Raw genomic sequence first — 24,094 nt, forward strand, 5'->3', positions numbered from 1 at the left:
TTAAATGAAAAAGTAAGTAAAATACTCTGCAATATATCGTAAGAAGTATCCCGAAATAATGAAGCAGTCCAATATTTCATTACAAGAAAGGGGTTACCTGTTTCACATTGATTTCCCGTATATCCAGCAATGCAAGTACAGTTATATCCATTGATTTCATCCGTACAAGTCGCACCGTTAAGACAAGGATTCACGTAACATTCGTCTATTTCTGTTGTGGGAATAAAGAAATATTTATCATATCAAATTTTTCATTAAAATGATAGAAAGAAATTGTACCACTCGTGCCCTAAGCTAAAACAAATAACAGTATAAAATATTATTTTTACAAAAGTACGCAGAAGTGTCTAAAATCTGAGAAGCATATAATCTATTTTTCCGACATTTACAAGTATGTAATGAAAAATATTTCCAGAATGATGAAGTAGTTCTATCCATGGAAAAATGTTCGTACCCGTTTCACATTCATTTCCCGTATATCCACCAGCACAAGTGCAGTTATAACCATTGATTTCATCCGTACAAGTCGCACCATTAAGACAAGGATTCACGTTACACTCGTCAACATCTGTTTTGGGAATAGATAAAAATATATGCATTAAAGCTTTCTTTTTTAATCAATAATACCACTCACGCCTCCGAAAGAAACGTTGAGGAAACTATGAGAATAACAGTTATGACAAATATATGCAAAAATATTGATATTTTAAGGCTTAGAAGGGGTTACCTGTTTCACATTCATTTCCCGTATATCCAGCAGCACAAGTGCAGTTATATGCGTTGATTTCATCCGTACAAGTCGCACCATTAAGACAAGGATTCACGTTGCACTCGTCAATGTCTATTTTCGGAATAAAAATGGAAAGGTATTAAACGTCATTAAAGTTTTGGGTTATTTTTGCACAACTCACACCTCCCACTATTAAGAAAACGATTAAAGCAGTAATTTTGACAAAGGTTTTCTTTCATTCTGGGAAATCTTTCAATCACTGAAGATTTCAAAGAATATTCAGAATTCCACCTACACGTAGTTCTGGTAAAGATAATTTGAACACTTATTAAAAGGAAACACTTCTCACGCTTACCAAAAGATAAAATTAATAAGCTTTGTTTTAATCTAATTCATCTTGTATGTGAAAATTGTAAATCTAAGTCGTAATAATAGCGTAAGTTCACTATTCTTATGAAATTATTTTCCCTAAGCCAATCGAAAAAGTAGGGTACCTGTTTCACATTCATTTCCCGTATATCCAGCAGCACAGGTACAGTTATATCCATTGATTTCATCCGTACAAGTCGCACCGTGAAGACATGGGTTTGTGTCGCACTCGTTCATTTCTGTATTTGGAATAAAAATAAATAAATACGCATCATTAAAAGTTTCGTTTGGAAAACATTCTGATTACATCATCCACGCGTATTCAGATTTTTCTTCACTTTCTTCAGCACATATAGGCAAGATATATAAATTATGTCAATGTAGTGTGGAAAGCAATATACTACGATGTATAAACGTTTATCGTTTATACAATGTATAATCTACTGTATGTAAATTTTATTTTTATATTGTGTATCTGTAATTATTTTCTTTTATTAATAGTCCTGTACTTCGTTCTAAATAAACGAGTAACCTGGAATTAATTTCACTGTATGTTACTTCCCTTTTTCTTATATTGAGTAAATGTGATACTTTAAAAAAATATGACAAGGATAAATTCCGGAATTTTGATAGAATAATATTGTAACGAAATCCGTGTATAAGCAGTAAATTGCAGTCAGAAATATCGCCAAAATAATGATGCAGTTCAATATTTCACCAAAGACAAAAATTTTAATACCTGTTTCACATCTATTTCCCGTATATCCAGCAGCACAGGTACAGTTATATCCATTGATTTTATCCGTGCAAGTCGCACCGTGAAGACATGGGTTTGTGTCGCACTCGTTTATTTCTGATTTCGGAATAAAATCAAATATAAGTGATTGAAACTTCCGTTTAAGAAATATGTTAATAAGATCTTCCAAGCGTAATCAGAGTATTTTACACATTCTTCTGTGAGGGGGGGCATTATAGTAATTATGGGAATGGGCTCTGAATGTAATGTTCACCCGTGAGAAACTAGGTTTAAAATATCCCTGGAATAGTGAAGTTAAGGTCAAAGTATGACTATGACTGTCTCCACTAACATTTTGAATATTTTTTGCCACATATGAAATAGGAATAAAGCTATGAGCTTTAAAAAAGGTCCCCTGAAAACACTAATTCTATTCGATTACTTTTATTAAGAAAGAATAAGAGGAATATGTCTTTGATGTGATTGTCATCGATCTAGCCTTTTTTTCATCTAACCAGACTATCAAAATACCTCAGGAAATATCTAGGTGCATTGATGCCAGTCAGCTATTCTACTTCTCCCTTTCCTATAGACCCGACTCTCTCTTTAATCTATCATAAAGTTAATAATCTGAAACATTTCCCGACACTTATTGCTTCTTTTGCTAGCATTTTCTAGAAGTCTCTGCACGTTGATACATTTTAACAGAAACAATACAGCGACCATCTAGTCATATGAACCATTGCCATCACAACCACCACCTCCACCACCATCATCATCCACATCCTCACACAAATCATAGTTACACATCGAGTTAATGTTGTAGTATTCGGAATACTTCAGGCATACCTGTACAATTTCTTCCTGGAAGAACACCCGATTGTCCGGTATCTTCGTACCCTTGAAGACATGCACATTCATAGCTTCCATCCGTGTTTGTACACCGGGCGGACTGAGAACAGTCGTTACCAGCTCCATCCTCACATTCGTTTGCATCTGAAAGGCACAATTCGAATGACATCTGGGGCCTGTTGCATAAAACTTTTTACCTGAGAAAACTCTGGTAAAAACTGAAAACTAAGGTTACTCTGATTTCTGCCATTGACTTTAACACAGGGTAAAACAACCTGAGATTTCTCAGGTAAAAAGTTTTATGCAACGGGCCCCAGGTAATGAATTATCAGGATTAACTGATTCAGTGTTTGTCGGTGATGCCAAAATTCATTCAAATATATCAAGATTATACGTGAAGAAACAGATTCGTTTCGAATCATGATTGGTTATCAGGTTATGGAGAAGGGGTGAACGTCTCATTTGAACCATGACACCGACAGGAATACTTACCTTGAACAACCGATGCATTCCACATGATTGTAAAAGCAGTGCCACTTTCTTGTAGGATATTCTGATCAGTGGTAGTAGCCGCCACTACTGAAGCCAGGCTAATATTGGTAGAGTTATCTGATGCGTTCTCCCGAAATATCATTGCAATATCCACCACAATGCTTCCGCTGGATATGTTCCTGGCTACCACCTCTACCAGTGCCACGCGAAGAGAAGCATCATTCCCTATAATCTGACGAATCTAAAATAAACATGCACGTAATCATTGTCTGAATAAAACAATTACGAAACCACTTAATGAGTACATGGTAAAAAGGTAGGAATTAAAGAGTACGTGAATGAAGCTCTCAAACGACTATGACCCGTATTCTGATGTCAGGTTTAAAGGGGAAGTTCACCCTGACAAAAAGTTTATTGTAAAAATAACAGAAAAATAATAAAAAAATATTGCCGAAGGTTTGAGAAAAATTCATCAAATAATTAAAAAGTTATTAGAATTATTTGATTTTTGACGTCATATGCGAGCAGCATTTCTACATAGCGAATGGTAAAATTTCAATGAAATGTCATTTTCTCAGAAAATTGAAAATGGTTTTCACTGTACCTTTTGTATATCAATAGACAAATCATTTTACACCCGATCATGAATAGAAAACAAAATTAAGTCATCAGGAACCATACAAAATTTGAAATTCATGCATTTTGTATTACATAACACATGGGGCAGCTGCTCGTTTATGACGTCACATATCCAAAACTTTGAACTCTAATAACTTTCTTACTCTTTAACGGATTTTCCTCAAACCTTCACCAATATTTTTTACTATTTTTTCTACTATTTTTACAACAAAGTTTTCTTCAGGGTGAACTTCCCCTTTAACTTAGACCATGGTCTAACTCTGTACTAAACTTATGGAAAACCAAAAGTGTCATTTTTTTTATTAAGTTGTATGTTTCTTATGTTACTGTGCTCTTTACTGATTCATCGATGGTGAACACAAACATCTATTTATACTTCCTAGACAATTATGAATGATTTGAGAAACAAATGAGCTGATATATGCTATCTCTACCGTCAGTGATTTATGTAACAATTGGCTATCCATACTTAAACCGCAACTTTAAACCTGAGTTTAAGTTAAACCCGACTTCAGAATACGGGCCTATGAGTTTTATGTGACTGAAGATCAGTGATCTTTCATCGTTTAAGATGTAAAATTATTAGAAGGTTGAGTCTGGAAGACCCAGAAAAACAGATGAAATCCCATAATAATTGCCAGAACTCGACTAAGGCTTTGATTTTCAAGAGATTGTATACAAATAGGAATGAAGACAACGCAATTCACTTTCAATCAAATTTGCTCAAATGGCACTGCAATATCGGTATGATGAGATGATTAGCATTGACATGTTGTTCAGTTTTGATAACATAGTTCGCAGGTGTTGCATAAAAACGAGACCAGGAAAGATGAGTAAAAAAGCCCTCTAACTTTGAGGTATTTATTGATTAGGAAGATAAAGCTATATTCAGAACACCTTGAAGCCTATCAAAAATACCCTAGTGGAGCCCTTTTGAGTGTATATCACACGGGATTTTTTTAGAGAAAATGATGGCATGCATCAGCCCTCCCACGGCATTTTTCATCCCTGCTCCTTACCTCATACTCTATCGAATGTCTAAACTGTTCCCCTTCGGGTCCCAGAAGTGAAGGGTCGTACACAGCTGGTTCTCCATTTACCTCAGATACGACGAGGGTCATTGAGTATTCCTTAACCTCTGGCAATGACAATGATCAAGGGAAAATATAATACTACTAACACGAATGTAAACCAGCCGAGAGCACATTTTTTATTAAAAAAGTTTATTGTAAAAATAGCAGAAAAAATATTGCTGAAAGGTTTAGGAATTTCCTTCAAAGAATAAAAAACATTATCTGATTTTTAATATTTTGATTTGTGACGTCCTATGAAAGCAAATTCCCCAAAATCGAATGGTGAAATATCAATGAAATGTCATTTTCTAAGAACATTAAAAATAGTTTTTATTGTACCTTCAGTATATTAATAAAAAAATCATTTCACAAGCTCTCCTGAAAAAGAGTCATCAAAGAGTCATGAGTATTAAGTCCGGTGTAACTGAACCCTTCTCCCCCCCCCTCAGGTTTGCACTGTCAAGATGTCATCGGTGAGTTTTCGCAACCTCTACGCAGACGCTTCTGCAACGTTGAGATTCTACTATCACAATTACAAGATTAGAGTCCATTGTCGAAAGTGGGTGAACGAGGACAGCAGATCGTCCTGAGATTCGGAGATGATGGAAAATTGCAAATAATTTCGTTTGTCCAGAGTCAACGACGGCACTCCATGCTGTTTTGATTCACCAATTTACGACGAAGGCTGTTTTGCCATGAAGGGCTTTTTACAATAGGTTCTCTACGTTCCAGATAGCGTCTGCGTAGAAGTCGCAAAAAAATCCTATGTTCTGAGAGTGACATGACGAAGGTTTAATTTCCATCCCATTCTGCGCTTGCAACATGTGTTAAGTGGGTTTATGTCATTTTTCATAATTTCCTATAGTCCTAATTCATTTTAATAGTAAGTGTTGAATATACTACCAAAATCTGTTTGTTTTACTCTGTCATTCGATTAAACTGATAATAATTCAAACTTTAAAAATGAATAATCATCAGATCCACAAAAAAGATGTGGGGATTCAGTCAAAATTCACTAATCACCTACCTGAGACCCCAATGCATACATCGTTTTGTCTCGTCCGACCTCGTTCGCACTCGCATTCATTTCGTTCTGAGCAAACTTCGTTGACTTCACAGTCTGCGCCAAGGGTACAATCGACGTTCTCTATATCAAAAAGAAGATATTAATATGCAATGAATTTATCATTTGCCCAGACCAGAAAATACAGCAAAGTATAGCACTTTTGGCCACATTTGGGAAAAGGTTGGAACCAATAATCACATATCTACAAATCTAATCCAAGCATGAAACATTACGTCCTACATGTCCTACTCAAAACATTTTAGAGTATTTACTCTTGACATTATTAACGAAGTTTATGAATGCTTATCAGACTTTTGTCCTGAAATCACAGGATAAATATTGGTTTGATGTAATAGAGGATTCACATCATCTACGAAATAATAGTGAACAGGTTATTTTGTACAACTATCATCGAATCTATTTCACATATCTTGTCTTCGTAGCTAATTCGGTTTGAACAAGGTCGAGACTAAAACAAGCCGTTTCATTTCCTTTACGTTCGAATAGTATATTTTTATTCAATTCAAGTTAACATTTCTTCTCAATGATATTTCATTCATTTTTCACATTATTATTATATTATTTTACGATTGTTATTATCGTCATTATCATTCATTTGCTTATTTTTTATTTACTTATTTATTAGCATTTTATTTATGTTTTATATTGTTATTTATATGATCAAATCATGATACAAAGTGTTTCGTACATAGTAAACAAACGATACAAAATGGTGCAGTGGTAAATGGTGGTTAGAGGTGAAGTATCTAAATCAATAACATAGTATTTCATCTTCTTGATTCAATTTCATGACCTAAAAAAATCTTACTTAGGTAAGAATTAAAACACGTATTATAAAATATATGCCTATTATTAATTTCTCCGCGCTCCATTATAAAATACATGTCTACATAAGCGAATGAATAAACGACTGCTATGCCTATTTGTTATGATTATGGGGACACATGCAGAAAATCATAATGTAATCAAATGGGCTTGCAAGGGGCACCCTTGTGATTTTTCAAGTAGGACTTGATTGCTGGTCTGTTTCTGGCAACAAGAATTAAAGATCAAATTTTCTACAGTTACATTTTTATTTATATATTGATTGCAAATAAGCAATATATATTTGCATATGATTGAAAATATTATCTTGCAACATTTCCTCAATCGTGTATCACCCCCTGCAGTTCGATAGGGGGGGGGGGTGGAGTCACATTTGATCGCCCTGCCCTCTAATCAAAATACCATAGCGCCCTGTATACATAATTCTGATTATAATGAATCAGAGCGGAGGAAAAATACAATACAAAATAACAAACGTTAAAATACCTGCTCATCTGTATGTCAAACGTTTCCTAAACACTATGAAACAAATAGTTGCAAGATCAAAATAGACGACAGGGGTCTTGTGCCCCCGTTTCATGCAGTTTAAATGTGATCGATCTAATCAATAGACCAACTGAGTGGTCGATATATTATAAATTGATAAATAAACCAACCGCCACTTTTTGTTCTTTCCAATCAATGTTTAAATGAGCAGCTCTTCTTACAACTATGTTACGAGTTATTTTTTGTTTGTGTTTTCTCACCATGATCACAGACAGCGCCTGCATATCCAACAGGGCAATCGCAGTAGTAGCCATCGATTACGTCACGACATACTCCCCCATTCATGCAGTCATTAACTCGGCAATCGTTGACAACTAGGAAAATAAAGAAAAGTTATGAAGCTCATTTCAAATCGCTTCAAACATGAAGCACGTCGAAACTGGAATTGACTAAAATAAGGAATATGAGATAATGGGTCACTAGGGTCAGATGTATACAAAGTAGCAATTGCTGGCAAGCAGTTGCTTCAAGCAATAGCTAACCAAGCAAAAGATCATGCTTCAGCAATATAGCTTTGTTTCATATGCATAACCCTTTGCTAGTGCTTGAACCCTTTTCTTACCTTCAGAAAGCAATTGCTATCGGCTTGAACAATAGCAACGGCACGATGGTGCGAACACGACTCGCAGAAAAGACAGGACTCGAACACAAAGGCGTGGCAGTGCAAATTACCGCTTCTTTCCTCAAACATCTTTTCCTCAGACGTAGTGTCAAAATAACTCGTTTCTTTTGGACAAATTTATATATGTGGCATTTAGTTTGCACTTCTAGTGAAGAAAGCAAGTACATGTAGGTTACGGTACACCTTGGGGCTCTCTCAACTGCATAACCGTGATTAAAACGCGAATATCCTGATCGGGCAAACGGGTAAGCTGCTCTGACGGAGCTGGCCCAAGCAAGTGCTTAAACACAAAAGCGAAGTGCTCGCTTTATTCATAGGCCTTTTTAGCAAAAGCTTAACCGTCAAGGAAATGCTAGCAGTCAGTTAGCGATTGCTTGAACCTACTAGCAAAAGTATTTGCTCGACAATTTTTATGCATGTCTATCAAAAGCAATTGCTACTTTTTATGCATCTGACCCATTGATCTTCACCGTCGTTATCATTATCATCATCACCACCTCCAACATCACAGCCATCACCATCACCATTCACCATAATCATCATCAACATCATCATCATCGTCACCATCATCATCGAAATTATCATCCACGGTCATGACCATCATCAGCATCATCTTAATCACCATCATCACCATAATCGCCATCATCATCCATGTCATCGCCACCATTATCATCATGATCATCACCACCATTATCATACCATCAACACCCATCATCATCGCCATCAACAACCCAACCATCAATATCACCATCAAAGACGACTGCAATAATAATTACAGGATGCAGGTTCATCCAACATCGTTATCATTCAAATGCCCCAAGATTTCAAATTTGTTCTGTTTGAGTTCAAACAACGCGAAGAGTTGAATTTGTAACTGGTGTAAACTGCTCGAACTGCATACTTACTTTCCTTATTAGTGCAGTATAGGTCATTGGCTGTTTGATTTCTTGGCGCGAAACTATTCACCTGAAAGAATTTAGTGAAATGCACGAAATGAAGCGGTTGCTATCAAAACTTATTTAAAAATAGTCTAACCTCGCCACAAAAAAAAATCAAAATCGTGTCGATTTACCCTCTTTAGGGACGCACCATTAAATACCAATGGGGTACTGAGACAAGTTTTTTTCACACTTTGAGTGGACCAAGTTTTTTTTTTTTTACACTGATGGTGATTCAATTTTTTGCTCATATAGCAAGTCATCTTTTGGGGGAAAAACTTCCAGCCCCCCCCCCCTGGATATATAATGTGCTTCCCTTACACTTGACACTTCCCTTATAGTATTTCTGTTCTGTTCTTTTAGTGGTGATGGTGCAAGGTCATGAAGGTGGTGACGATGGTCGTAGCGGTTTGGGTGAGTGCACCTTCCTTCCTTCCTTTGATACTTTCATCCTCCCCCTCCGTTACACCAAAATCATATGTCTTAAACTGTTGAATATATACATTTTTTCGTAACTGAATTGGCTACCCTGGGTAAATAAACAGTTATTATCTCTTATCATTATTATTACTATCATTATTATTATTATTGTTGTTGTTGTTGTTATTATTATTATTGTGTAAGGACTTACTTGGTGGTATGGACAGTAGTCAGCAAGGTCAGTTCCTCCAATAGTTGTCCCAAAAATCTAGAAAGATCAGTCAAAGATTAAAATACGGATACGCTTTATATCTTTGTATACGAATTGATGAATTTCCATGAAGTAGTAGGTAAAGGGCTGAAGGAGGGAGGGAGGGGAAAGAGGGAGATAGCTTATCAACAAATTCGGACCCATTCGTGTAATCATGCACCGATTTGAACGTGGAATTTTTCCGAAATTTACTGAGTTGAAGGCTTAATCAAATACTTTTAAGAAAGGCATGTTCGATGATGCAAAACAGATATCGACTGGTTATTTACCAGGGATCACCAAAACATTATTAATCTCTCTCCGAGACGAAAGTTTGAAGCAGATTATAGACCTTATGGATGTGACGGCATAATCCCATTGGGGCCATCCCTCAGAGGATATAGAAAATACGCATAAACGGAGATTTCAAACTGCGCTACCTGCCAACCTGCAGATCACCAACGCATGCAAGTAAAATGGCTTCAGCATCTAAGATGGCGGCGCGATGACGTCGACGCATAAGTTCTACAGATTTGTATTATTGACCGGTACCTGAAAGACGGTGGGGATTGGCTGGTCGTACTCGTAGAACCCACATACAGCCACATCAACTCCCTCAGCATGGCAGGCGGTTTCACCTATCTCAGTACACCAGGGAAGTAAACTCTGGCCTCTGTAATAATGACAGATAGAGATTGCTGATTAAGCTTCTTACTAAACCTTGTTGAATAAGAAATCACTTCAACAAGGCTTTGCTCAACTTAATTACTACAAAACACACAACTAATCCACGCAGATGATAATATCATATTGAAAATATCCATTTGCACCAAAATGCCAATTTTGACATAAAATGTCCCTTTTCGGCTTTGCCCCCTCCCCCCCCCCAAAAAAAAAAGTTTTACAGTTTACGCAGATTTGGCCATTGTCAACAATAGATCAACCTGAGCAACCTCAGAAACTATTTAAACTTCAATGTAAAGTTTGTGGAGCCATATTTTCTGACGACTGTCTGCAAGTTAGAGAAACTAAAATCAAATGCCACGAATTCAATTCTAAAAATTCTGAATCTTTTATCCCATAAGGGGGCATGTCCCTATCAGCCCCCCCCCCCCTGTGTATGTTGGGCCTGTCGCGCCAAGTTGGCAAATTTAGCTGGTACACGTACCGCCCTCCCCACATGCTTCTGGTTACGGCCCTGGGTAGACTCTATGACGAATTGATCGAGTCAATGTTTAGATGTAAATAATAAAATGCCGAAGTTCAATCCTTCAAAATGACGATAACTCTTCCAACAACTGCACAATGTATTTTATTATCTTATATAATGATGACGTCGTAGTAAAGACTACGAGCACAGAGATGAGTTGGATATCAAAGATAATTGTAAGGCGTTTCTTTCTTACGCATTCTGTTTGGTGTTAATCCAGTTGTGGCAACTCTTTTGGACGAAGTCGCAGCCGAGATCTTTCCCCCAGTTCAACCTATCAGCCTGATCATAGTCCGGTATGTACCATCCAGTGTCTTCAAGAAGAGCAAGGGTCATACGTGAGAACGCGCTTACTGGTGCTAGATACCCATTCATTGATTCTGTCTGTTAACCAATAAAAAAAGAAAAATGAATAAAGGGGGGTGGTCTCCGGACAGGCACGTCGCCCCCCCCCCAAAAAAAAGGAGGGGATAAAGGAGAAAAATAAAAAGCGATAGTGGAAAAGGGAAAGAGGGTAAAACTTCATTTTTCTTTCTTCGTATGTTTTTCAGAAGAATAAAAACGTAAACGAGACCTTCTCTCTCTTCATAAAAAATTTGCTCCCGCGCTCAGCGCGGGAAAAATATCGAAAATGCTTTTCTCCTTTGTTTCCCACACCTTTTTTTACTCCGTTTCCCCTCCCTGCTTCCTGGATATGAGATGGTAAACTCTACCGCCTCACCTATATTTTTTTCTACCACCTATATGTAGCTGGTAGAAAAAAAAATGTTAAAACGGCTGTTTTCGACTCGCCGTACGGCCACATATAGGCGTCGATCGGGGGGGCAGGGGGCGATCGCCCCACCAATGAATGTGCAAAAATAGAATAAGATTGTAATGTTCAGCAAGCGAGATTGAGATACACAACTCGTTCTTTATTTCAAATCGTGTTCAAAATGTCCGCTTTTCAGATTGGAATATAAACATTTTCAGCTCGCGCTTCGCGCTCGCATCATTTCTGTAGCAAAAATCCATACTTTTCATGATTAAATAGGTGAATAGAATGTCCCATTTTCAGTTCTAAACCTAAAAAAACGTCCGCTTCGATTTGCAATAATATTTTGTTTGATACATATCTTGTACTTTATCAAAAACGTCCGTTAAACTGTCATTTTTTTCAGATCGCGCTCGCATCTATTGTTCTTTTAGATACCAATCTTATTCATGGGTACCAAAATGCTTAGAATATCAAGCTTTAAAGTCAGAATATATAAAAATTCCAGCTCGCTCTCGGCACTAGATCACATTATCTGTGTAGTGAGATATGTATCATGCATCCTCATCATGAGTCACTACAAACAGTCCTAAACAGGTACGCTTTTCCTGTTTTATGGTCAGTATACAAAAAAATTTAAGCTCGCGCTTCGCGCTCGCATTTATTTGTTGGTGAGATACGTGTCTGTATTTCATGAGTGATATATGTTGATATATATATATATATATGCCTATGTGTTGGGGTGGGGGTTTAACACTATCGAGCGCCTTTGGAAGGTTGATTCATGATTTTACCCACCCCCTCCCCATGTGAAAAATTGATCGACGCCCCTGCGGCCGCCGTAGAGCAAATTTGACCGAGGTATAAATAACATGAATGACTTTAGATTCTGAAACTCGTATAATTATAAAACCTATACCGCGAGTATTCTTTTCTCAAAGTGTGAGAGTGCTGTACCGGCTCCACCTCCATCTTCTATCTCAAGCCCGGCGAGAGTCGGGCACCCAAAGTGAGCTCTAGCTTCTCTCTGAAAAGAAAAAAAGAAGAAAAATATCATCACAGAAAAATATCTCCTTCTTAACATGTCTCAGTATTCTCCCTTTCCTCCTCCCCCTCCTCCTTCTTAACCATCTTCTTCTCCCCTACTACTATAACTACTAATACTACTTCTAGGACTTCTTCTTCTTCTTAACATTATTATTACTATTACCAATAATATTGTTATTATTCGGTTTCTTTTCTTCTCTTTCTTTGTGTTCTTATTGTCGTTCTACTTCATAATCGTCACAGCAAATTATGTTGCTTTTAGTATTATCGTCATCTTTACCATCATTTCTTGTTATCATCATTCAATTCATGCTTCTATTATTTCTTCTTCTCCCCCTTCGCTGTTGCCTTCCTCGCCTTCTTCGTGATTCGTTATCTTAGCAATTAAAAGAACGGATTGCGGCCTACTTGTTCCCCAAAATTATATTTTAAAAGCTATAAAAGGGAGGATGGCAATGTCGTGATCTTCCTCATTACTCTGCTCCCCCCCCCCACCAAAAAAAAGAAGAAAATCATACCTACAGACCAATATAAAATAATGTTAGTTTACCACAATATTTGGTGTTACAAGCGCTTGGACCGCACGTTGTGCTGTTCCTCCCGGTGACTCCCAACTTATACTTAATTCCTTGATCACTTGATCACTCCACTGATATACACCAGTACTACAGAAAATTCATAAAAAGTAACGATTAATAGCAGAATATGATATAATCATCCTGATTTTAACAGTACGAGTTTAGAGCTGAACATCCCAGCTTCAGAGTCTTGGGGTCACTTAAGTTTGTTTCCGCATAGTCACCTAAGGCCCAATTTTAAGGAATTGAAGCTATAGGCATTCAATATTGCTATTGTAGAACTCGACGACCTTGGACAGAAATTTGAAACATTTGGGAATGTCTTATTTGTAAACAAAGGGCTATAAAAAGAAGTCGCACAGATCCTGAAAAAATCACAATTTCACTAGTTTAGATCTCATTTTAATCTAGCTCCAATCATTCAAATCATCTTGATGTTATCTTGCTTATTATGGAGGAGTACTACTTCTAAAGGCCTGGTCCCACTGGCCGACGGGGACAAAACGTATTCATAGCGGATACAACAGGCAGGCAAAGAGTCGGGATGGCTCCATCCGTTTCCATCCAGACAATGAACGAAATTATTTATTCAACTTGCTATAGGGGATCCACGCTCTACAAGCAATGCTTTTTTAGTGGATCCCCTCATTTCCATATACGCTTTTTTATACAAGCTTTTATTATATAATATGCTAAGTTAAAATGATTTTGTATTCGTACTTTGATTTGTATTTGTATTTGATTTATATTTGTTTTGGAAATGAAATAAACTTCTTGAATCTTGAAAAATCTTGAATGGGCGAACAATTAAATCAAAGTGGACGAATGTTCGATGTATATAGAGCGTATGAAACACGATTGCAAAGAGTACACAGCGGATACATAACGTTTTCCAACGGATGGCAAGATTCTTTTTGCGTTTAACAGCCTCTCTGCATTTGTAAGTGCAGTGGGACGCGCAAAAGTACGCGCTGTACCTTTCAGACGAAATTGGACCCATCGGAGCTATACGCTGTGTCGTCACTAGCCGGAACTACATGTAGTAGAATGATAATAATAATACTCACTCTGAGTTAAAAGGTGGCAGTCCATTACTTTCTCTTGGTGTCAGAGGCTCTCCATCTTTGTCACGAAAGAACGCATAAAGCCCGTGAGAAAAACCCTGTATAATATGACAACCACGATTAAAATAAATAGGTCTAAACTGAATAGTTACAAGCGCGTAATATTTTGTGTTTCTGTGCGTTACTACCCGGTGCAGTCTAACGCCCGCACACTAATAACTACCATTATCGTTCATCATTAGCATCATCATCATGTGGAGCGTTTTGGCCCAGTGGATTAGTCTCCGGACTTTGAAACAGAGGGTAGTGGGTTCGAATTCCAGCCATGGCGTAATTTCCTTCAGCAAGAAACTGATCCACAGGTGAGGTAAATGGGTACCGGTAGGAAGTAATTCCTGAAGAAGCTGTGTGCGCTCTGAACGCCAAGCTTAGCCGGGTAATATAGGAGCGCCTTGAGCACCTAACAAGGTGGATATGTGCCTGCAATATAAATACCCTGTATTGTTATTATTAGCATCATTATAAATGATGTCATCACATTTCTTGTTCACTTAAGTAGTTACCTTGTTACACAATCACTGGTTAAAATTTATTGACTACTTACCAGCGCATGGAAGATCTCATGTTGGATCACAGACAAGAGACGTTCTCTTACCAGCTGAAGACCAAGAGGGCAGATGTTCATGAAACCTGCAATCGGTCTAATGAAATCAAATAAACAAATATTTGGATCGATCTTAGGACGAGGTATTAAATAGTGACTTGGTAAAGCTTACTTACGAAACTGGGGTCCGTTTCATAAAGGCTTATGAAGACTGGGATCCGTTTCATATTTATAACAAATACACGATTTCTATAACAAGTTCACGATCAGCCAATCAAAATGAAATGATTTCAGTAGCTTTTAACTGTTTTGCTAATTTGTTGTTATTACAAGATTTATGAAACGGGCCCTTGGGCGGGGTAATATGAAATAAATTTTGTGGTGGCACTGACGTATGACTGCGCTGAAAATGAATTAACTTCCCAGTGATACTGGGGAACGAATAAAAACGAAATAAAATCCCTTCGTCTATGTTTACTCTGCGACCTCCCTGTTTAGCCTTTCAAATATATATATATATATATAAATATATATACATATAATGCGTGTGTATGTACATAATTGATATATATATATATATATATATATATATATATATATATATATATATATACATATATATATATATATATATATATATATATATATATATATATATATATATAAATGTGTGAAGCTATACATGTACAAGCTATACATATACTTGATTTAAGCTACGTCTACCATTGTTCTCTTTATCCATTTCTTTACAACATATATATATATATATATATATATTGAATAATGAAATTTATCCATTTGTATCTAATTTGGGTTGTCAATATAGAGCTCTGTTCTTGGATCGTTCGAACAAAACTTGCGTGTGAACTGGTGAATACTTACTAAAATAATTCAAACTTATCTTGCATTCTCAAAAATACAGGTTCAGGAGTTTGATTTGTAAAGTATTACGTTCCAACAAAAAGTACACAATAGTGCCACACGTCACCAAAAGGGGAATCCACAAAATAGGCGGCTAATTTTACCGATTCCCACCCCCCCCCCTCTACTTGTGGGTTTTGGTGTACATTCCATGCTATTCAAAATATGATCAAAAGAGTATGAATAGAAAAATGAGACGGAAAAAAATAATCACTACACTGACGCCTTCAGCTATAACGAAAATGTGAGAAAGGTGCAATCAACCAAAATGTTCGGTTAATTAAGAAAACTAAAAAGCTTGTTTGTTTAAACTTGAAAACCCCTGTATCTACCACGTCATTCTTGTTTGCATTTTATTTTCTTTTGAACTGAAATATGGAAGTGAATGTAGTGAATACAGAGTCAAACGCGTCTCTCAATTCAATGCCATATTCATACACTCGACTGTTGATATTTCCTGTCGATATAATTTCAAAACCAAACTCAACACACAAGCCTACTGTATCTCTTCAACAGAACTATTAATTTAATAATATCTATAGTAGATTATCCATACATGATTTCTAATTTTGTTTCTAGGTGTATAAGTGTTCAAGTAAGCTACTTCCACTGCTCAAATTAGTGCATGAGTTTTTAGGCTGTTAATTTTATGTCTGGAAATCGCTTTGAGAGTTCGTACAGTTTTGAAAAGCGCTGACATTTCATTATGAGTATTATTAAACTTATGCTCTCACAATGGGAGATATATATATATTTTTTAAATGTGTATATTCATGTTCAATAAGTTTGTAAGAAATTCTTCTTGTAATTTGGTATAATTGTATAAGTGATTTTGAATTATGACTTTTATTTTGGAATTATTGGCAATTTGTCAAATATATGATTGTAACATCAGCACACATTCGTAATTCCGAAGATTCGTAATTCCGAAGGTTCGGTTATTCCGAAGGTTCGTATTTCCGAAGGTTCGTAATTCCGAAGGTTCGTAATTCCGAAGGTTTGTCAATTCGAAAACGAAATAAGGTTCGTAATTCCGAAGGTTCGTCAATCCGAAAACGAAATAAGGTTCGTAATTCCGAAGGTTCGTTAATCCGAAAACGAAATAAGGTTCGTAATTCTGAAGGTTCGTTAATCCGAAAACAAAATAAGGTTCGTAATTCCGAAGGTTCGTTAATCCGAAAACGAAATAAGGTTCGTAATTCCGAAGGTTCGTTAATCCGAAAACGAAATAAGGTTCGTAATTCCGAAGGTTCGTTAATCCGAAAACGAAATAAGGTTCGTTAATCCGAAAACGAAATAAGGTTCGTTAATCCGAAAACGAAATAAGGTTCGTTAATCCGAAAATTAAATAAGGTTCGTATTTCCGAAAATGAAAATAATTCATTTTGGTAACAAAAACGATGTTGTCATTACAAGATTACACGATATTATGCAATGATAGTAATAACGATCGATGATGTGTATTGGGACCAAAGCATGTATTTCATTAAGAATGGCGCCCTGATCAAGCATAGGCTAATTTCGATTTTATCTGAGCAATTGCTGCCTATAAGCAAATGGTTTAATTAAAGATGCAGGGGATCAAGTGTGTTGGAAGCGTGCGAGCAACCTCTAGATAATAGGATTTGTATTGGAGGGGATGTCATTTTTAATAACAGCTTCTGCTGGTAATGAAAATAAAAATAATACTAATAATGATCCTTGTGAGATGTTGAAAGCGCGAATCGCAAGCTGAAACTAGTAGACATTTCATGTAACAAGACGTGAAGTGAGCATTCGGAGCATTTTTTGTAATCGTGAGAAAGATGTGTATCTTTCTAAAGAATTAATGCGAGGGCGAGTTGTAATTTGTTTATATATGACCTGGGGCCCGTCTCATGAAACTTTTTACCTGAAAAAACTCAGGTTGTTTTTACAGGAGTTTTTGCCCTGTGCTAAATTAATTGGCGGAAATCAGACTAACCTTAGTTTTCAGTTTTTACCAGAGTTTTCTCAGGTAAAAAGTTTTATGCAACAGGCTTCAGAAAGTAATCTTTTAAGGACTGCATTTAGTGACTCATGAATAGAATATATATCTCACGAACTATATAATGAGAGTGCGAACCGCAAGCTTAAAATTTGTGATATTCCAACCTGAAAACTGGACATTTCATACTTCTTTTTTGTAACCAGGAATAGAATGAGTTCCTCAATAAACAATACTTGATGCGAGCGAGAAACGTGAGCCAAATTTTTCCGATTTTCCAACCTGAAAACTGGACATTCTATAGCATTCTTGTAAAAAAAATAATAATAGCTGGGAGAATAGTTTTCAGAACTGAAGTGGCTTCCCTGGGTAAATGATATCTATATCAATATCATCATTCTAGGCCCACATGAAATTTCCAAAAGTTTGAGCACGTGATTCGCTCGCAACATCTCACAAGGATGCCCTTTTCACAGTATTGACCAAAAAGGTGAATTTTACATCTTCAGATCTGACTTTTCCCCCCAAACCGCTTGCTCTCTACGCTCGCAGAAATGAAACGTAAATATATAACTTTAGCATGTAAATATATAACTTTAGCATCACTTAAAAAATTGTGCTCAATTTAGTTACTACAAAAACACACAACCTCTTTACACAGATGATATAATCTAATGGTGAAAATATCCGTTTGCACCAAATTGCCCCTATTGGCCCCTTTTTTTTACTTTGCCCCCCCCCCAAAAAAAAAAAAAATACGTTCCGCCGCCATTGGCTAAAACACGCATCGTCTTCATGGCTAACTGCAAAAAGTTCTTAAAATGTCCCCTTTAGATCAGATCAGAGCTTATATATTTAAAAATTCTGTTCGCACTTGTTGCTAGCAGTTATTATCTAAATTTAGTTACATAGGCATCTCGCTTTGAAGATCACAAACATATTGCCCATCATATTAACAAAAATATAGCTCGCGCTCGCATTATTTAAAAAGGGTTTATCATGTTATTACATATTTACTTTATTTTATAAGGATTAAGCTAATTATTGACCGTTAGGACTACCCTTTCAAAGAAACAAACAAAAATCAACTTTAAACTGCCGATCAAGGAAAATATGGCTAAAAAAAATCCCCCCCCCCCTCTATTTGACGAAAGTTGGATCCGCCGGGAGGGAGGCAGGGGGCATCAAAAATGGAATAAAAAACAGGGGAATTGATATTTTCCAAAATGGGAAAGTTCCTTTTTCAAAAATAAATATGCCGTTTTTCATGTTTTTTCGAAATAAAATACTCTTTTTAAAGTATACAAGTTAAGTTAAGTTTTCAGGCTGGAATATTTAAAAATTTCAGCTTGCGCTTCGCACTCTCATTCGATTGGTGAAATATGCATCCTAAAGAGGTCACTAAATGCTTTCTTTAACAGGTTCCTTTTCTGGTCAGTATGTTTAAGCTCGCGTTTTGCGCTCGTGTTAATTCTTTAGTTAGATGCACATCTTTTTAATGACAGCAGAAATCTGCTCGGATTTTTAAAAACTAATTTTCATTTTTTATTGAAATAACCTAAAGTTTAGCTTGTGATTCACGCTCGCAACACCTCGCAATAATGCCATTTTAAGAATAACTGACCACAAAAAACGTTATACAACTTCACCTTTGAATTTGTTTTACCAAGCCGCTCGCTCATACTCTCTCCCGAAAAATAAAGCCTAAATATACATTTTGCCATAATAAGAAGTCACTTCAAAAAAGTTTTTCTCTACTTAATCACTATCAAACACACAATGACTTCAAGCAGATGATAATCTTAAGGTGAAAATATCACCACAGTTCCAATTTGACGTATGAGTTTCATTTTTTGGCTTTACCCCCAACGAAAATTCGTTCGGCCGCCCTTGCCTTCCCATCCTCATATGATAATTGAACGGCAACAGTGTCCCCGCCCCCTCCCCTTGCCTCTGCCTCTGCTTTCCCGGTTTTCATTCTTCGGATTAACGAACCTTATTTTGTTTTCGGATTAACGAACCTTATTTTGTTTTCGGATTAACGAACCTTATTTCGTTTTCGGATTAACGAACCTTCGGAAAAACGAACCTTATTTTGTTTTCGGATTAACGAACCTTATTTCGTTTTCGGATTAACGAACCTTCGGAAAAACGAACCTTATTTTGTTTTCGGATTAACGAACCTTCGGAATAACGAACCTTTTTTCGTTTTCGGATTAACGAACCTTCGGAACAACGAACCTTATTTCGTTTTCGGATTAACGAACCTTCGGAACAACGAACCTTATTTCGTTTTCGGATTATCGAACCTTCGGAATAACGAATCGTCGGAATTACGACACAAATGTTCGGATTAACGAACCCTTTTTCGTTTTCGGATTAACGAACATCGAGGTATAGGCAATTTACGTGTTTCGGAATTACGAACCTTCGGAATAAAGAACCTTCGGAATTACGAAGCTTCGGAAATACGAAGTGTAATCGTAACATCAGGCACAAAATATTTTTTAATACAGTTTGGTGAATATGGGCAACTGGTCATTATTGTATCATCGGGCCTAAATGATAAAAACACACGGGCTACTTGCCATCATAATATAGTAACATCAAGCGCAAAAGATGCTGGTAATTATGAACAACTTGTCATCATTTGATTGTAACATCAGCCACGTAAGATATTTTTCTTAATGGTAAAAATGGGCAACTTGTCATATGGTGGTAACATCTGGGCCAGAAGAAAATGAAATAGGGAAATAATGGGCAAGTTTTCGTCATAATGGCGATAACATCAGGCCAAGGATATTTTAATCGTTAAATATATCACTAGTTGAGCACCCCCGCCAGTGGCGTAACTACGGAGGGGGGCACGTGCCCTCCCCCATCGGCTGGCCAAAAAAACAAACAGGGGAAAAGGAGACAAGGGGGAATGAAAATTAAACGTAGTGGGAAAGAAGAAAATACTGTACGTTATAATATGTTTATTATATCATCAAATGTCATATTACATAAGAAAGATTTTATTCATAACTCAATGAAATATGATTTGCTCAGGGCCTGTGTTCATCGTTCCTGTTTGCTCGCTTTAAAAAAACCGTTTTCAAGTCCATGTACACCACATGTATTTCCTTGCACTTCGAGTTATTATTGTTTTATGTAGCGACATATGCTTCTTTTTCATGACTACTTAATGTGATTGCCCTCTTTTAAGGTCTGAATATAAAACATTTCCAGTCCGTGCTTTCGTTCGCATTAGTGGATTTGTGAGGTATGTCTGCTCTTCGTGAATTCCTAAGATCAGTCCTTAACATGTGCATGTTTCTGATCTGAATATCAAAAATATTCAGCTCGCGCTTCGCGCTCACATCATTTGGTTAGTTAAATATGTATGGTATTAATGAATTCCTACAAACAAGCATTAAAATGCCGCTCTTCGGGTCTGAATTTCCTTATTTTAAGCTCGCGCTTCGCGCTCGCAATATTGGATTAGTGAGATGCGTATATCATGGTTACAATGACTACAGAAAGTGTTTGATTTCGGATTGATTGATTGAATTTATTTTTTTTTCTTCATTTCAAACAAATTGACAAAGTAAGTAGGAAAAAAACATACTATGAATAACAGAAAGGAAAAAAAGGAAACTCACTGGAAAGCTTTCGCTTGTTTATGTGAGAAATTTCATGATCTTGGATATAATTCTAACAAAATCAGTAAGAGCTTGGCACTCGCAATAGATGACTATGGTGAGCTATGTATACTCTTAATGGATTCCTAAAAAATAGTCCTTAAAATGTCCCTGTTTGAAAAAAATCAGTTCGCGCTTAGCGCTCGCATTGTTTGTTTAGCGAGAAAAATACGTATCATGATTACAAAAATGAGCCTATAATGTCTCTTTTTAGGACTCAATATAAAATTTTTTCAGTTTCGCGCTCGCATTATTTGATCAGTAAGATACATATCGTAACGGCACAGTCCTTAAAATGTCTCTATGAGGTCAGTATACCTGGCAATATAGCGCGAAGGCCCACTGAGTGACTCAAAATTTTTGCTGGTGCCCCCCCCCATACCATGACCCACGGTATGCCACTGACCCCGCACCATCTCATCATACCCCATACATATACCACTTCCTACCTGTCTGATACGTCATCGAGGTAACATGCCGAAGCGTAAGCGATAGTTCCCGAGTCACATGACGTATTGATAGAGCCAACGAAGAGCGTGAAATGCACCATTTCAGTCAATTCCGTTATATCCCTACCTCCAAATCCCAAGCAGTTGGTTCCGTCATCGTAGCAGTCATAACAAGGCTATTTATGGAAAAATGTAATATATTTTTATCAATTCTGTGTACTTTTTATTCAAACCAACTTTTTCTCTTTGATTTGAATAATCTTTTGAGCACATTTGCATTTACATTACATGTATAATTGACCCATTACAAGACAGTACACGATTGTTGTTATAGAACCTTAACACTGGGACATTTTAGGGGCGTTGCAAGAAAATATTTGCAATAATTTTACATTTCAAAATGTAAACATACAAGTGATAGATCAATTTTGAATACAGCACATCTTGTTTTTCTGAGAGGATGGCAGCCATCATTTAATTGCAGATTTAATATACGACTTTTTCATTGAATTTTTCTACCTAAAATTGACTTTCGATCAATAGCACCCTAATTGTAAACTTTGGAAAAGGCCCTTTGGCCCCGCCTCACCGAGGCCAGCCACTGCTGCGATACTAGAGAAACTGTATGTTTACCTCTGACAAGCTTTCTGGTACTATTATTTCTCCACATACAGGCGCGTAACAGGATCCTACGGTACAGTATACCTGACCATCAATTATCGTAGCACTCATGGGATCTTCACAGTCTCTGACAAAGATTTGAAAACAAAAAACATTTATTCAAAATTATGTTCACTGATCAATTCACGCATCCTGGATATTATCTTATCATCTTTTTTAGCATAACCATCACTTTTACAGGGGTGTCGATCCATGTTTTGGATGAGAGGGGAGGCAAAAGTGAATTTGATAATTCAATCTGTTTTTTTAAGATTGTCTAGTACTTCCATAAAGTGTGTAATAAGAAAAGAAATTTTAACGTTTATGCAGTCATCATTTCTTTTCTTTTCTTCAAATATATGTTTATGCAATGTTATAGAAAATTATAAACACGCGAGCTTTATTCGACGTGAACACGGTCTTTCAATTAAATGGCCAACACATTGTTTCCCCTTTTCATAAATGCATTTATGTCATCGAAATACTTGTGTATGATGCAATTATCTTAGGTTGAATTGCTCTTTAACTACTCACTTTGGAAATAAAAAGAAACCCGGATCCTGTTTGACAGAGAGTGTTTTTGATATGCGCTCTACCACCTCGGCTACAGCATCCTATAGAAGAATAAATATTTATTATAAAGAATATTTAACCCTCTATGAAAATTGGTAGAAAACTTTATTCCTCGAGGAAAAGGTGAAACCATAGAGCTATTAACATGGTGAAACTCATCAAGAGGGTAAAATGACTGTAAATAGGAAATATACGGCTTGTTTTGCCGACTATAACACCTTTATTTTCTCATTATTTTTTCATTGAATTAAAAAATAAACGTGAGGAATAAATTTCATCAATCATCTGGGTAAAATAGGCCTAATTTTGCGCCCATGTCAAAATACGCAGGGCCGTCGTCTCGCACACCTCTTGGTAGTAAAACCGCCACTCATATATTTTTTTTTTCAAGATAAATCCCACCCTGACATCATGTAGATTTTAGGTAATTTGCCAAATCGAGGGATATATTAAAGAAAGCTTTAAAAAATCCACAAACAGGGACCACAGAAAAGAAATTATAAACGTCAATAATTTTAGTTAATGTTTTGATGCACACTGTAAAAATATTGTGTAAAATTTTAACCAGCACGAGGGTAATTGCGTATCGTATCGATGTGGGGCAGTATTTTACCCAATGCGAAAAGCATACTGTCCAGTCAGTAAGGTTAAAAAATAAGCAAGAATTACTTTAGAATGGATGAAATGTTTATCACACTGGATGAATAAAAATGCCCAAAAGAAATGCTCAATGTTAGTTGGACACACAATAACACTCATAGAGCACTTTTACCAGATATTTTCTAGAGTGCAATGATTGAAAGAATTCCAAAAATTACAATTTTTAATGGTCCGTCGTGACTTCAGATACATAAGTGTGTTATGTCTGATGATACAAGAATAATAACAGTAAATAATGATAACAATAGTAATAATGATAATATTGATAATAATAATAACAAATTGGATATCGAATATTATCAAATCCACTCTGTGGGTGCTTACGGCGCTTTCCAAGAAATTTTTA

The 24,094-nt window shown here is 36.4% G+C and overlaps 1 protein-coding gene across 5 annotated transcripts in view; it reads right to left on the bottom strand.

Annotated features, from left to right (window-relative positions):
- LOC121429156 (neurogenic locus notch homolog protein 1-like) overlaps window positions 1–24,094 on the bottom strand; it is a 36,607-nt gene that overhangs the window by 6,741 nt on the left and 5,772 nt on the right. For 2 of the 5 annotated variants that reach the window (XM_041626088.1, XM_041626086.1), the window contains exons 3-23: window positions 23,050–23,129; window positions 22,489–22,603; window positions 21,856–22,031; window positions 14,837–14,933; window positions 14,236–14,330; window positions 13,141–13,255; window positions 12,463–12,570; window positions 10,986–11,173; window positions 10,132–10,252; window positions 9,541–9,597; window positions 8,877–8,937; window positions 7,550–7,663; window positions 5,919–6,038; window positions 4,838–4,956; window positions 3,180–3,420; window positions 2,685–2,831; window positions 1,839–1,952; window positions 1,225–1,338; window positions 728–841; window positions 455–568; window positions 98–211 (exon numbers count right to left, since the gene is read on the bottom strand). In XM_041626088.1, coding sequence (XP_041482022.1) covers window positions 98–211; window positions 455–568; window positions 728–841; window positions 1,225–1,338; window positions 1,839–1,952; window positions 2,685–2,831; window positions 3,180–3,420; window positions 4,838–4,956; window positions 5,919–6,038; window positions 7,550–7,663; window positions 8,877–8,937; window positions 9,541–9,597; window positions 10,132–10,252; window positions 10,986–11,173; window positions 12,463–12,570; window positions 13,141–13,255; window positions 14,236–14,330; window positions 14,837–14,933; window positions 21,856–22,031; window positions 22,489–22,603; window positions 23,050–23,129 — 2,524 coding nt within the window. The remainder of the gene's footprint in view (window positions 1–97; window positions 212–454; window positions 569–727; window positions 842–1,224; window positions 1,339–1,838; window positions 1,953–2,684; window positions 2,832–3,179; window positions 3,421–4,837; window positions 4,957–5,918; window positions 6,039–7,549; window positions 7,664–8,876; window positions 8,938–9,540; window positions 9,598–10,131; window positions 10,253–10,985; window positions 11,174–12,462; window positions 12,571–13,140; window positions 13,256–14,235; window positions 14,331–14,836; window positions 14,934–21,855; window positions 22,032–22,488; window positions 22,604–23,049; window positions 23,130–24,094) is intronic. The other 3 variants (XM_041626090.1, XM_041626089.1, XM_041626091.1) reach the window with 3 other exon arrangements.

Source organism: Lytechinus variegatus, chromosome 15 (assembly GCF_018143015.1).
Source record: "Lytechinus variegatus isolate NC3 chromosome 15, Lvar_3.0, whole genome shotgun sequence".
NCBI classification, from domain to species: domain Eukaryota; kingdom Metazoa; phylum Echinodermata; class Echinoidea; order Temnopleuroida; family Toxopneustidae; genus Lytechinus; species Lytechinus variegatus.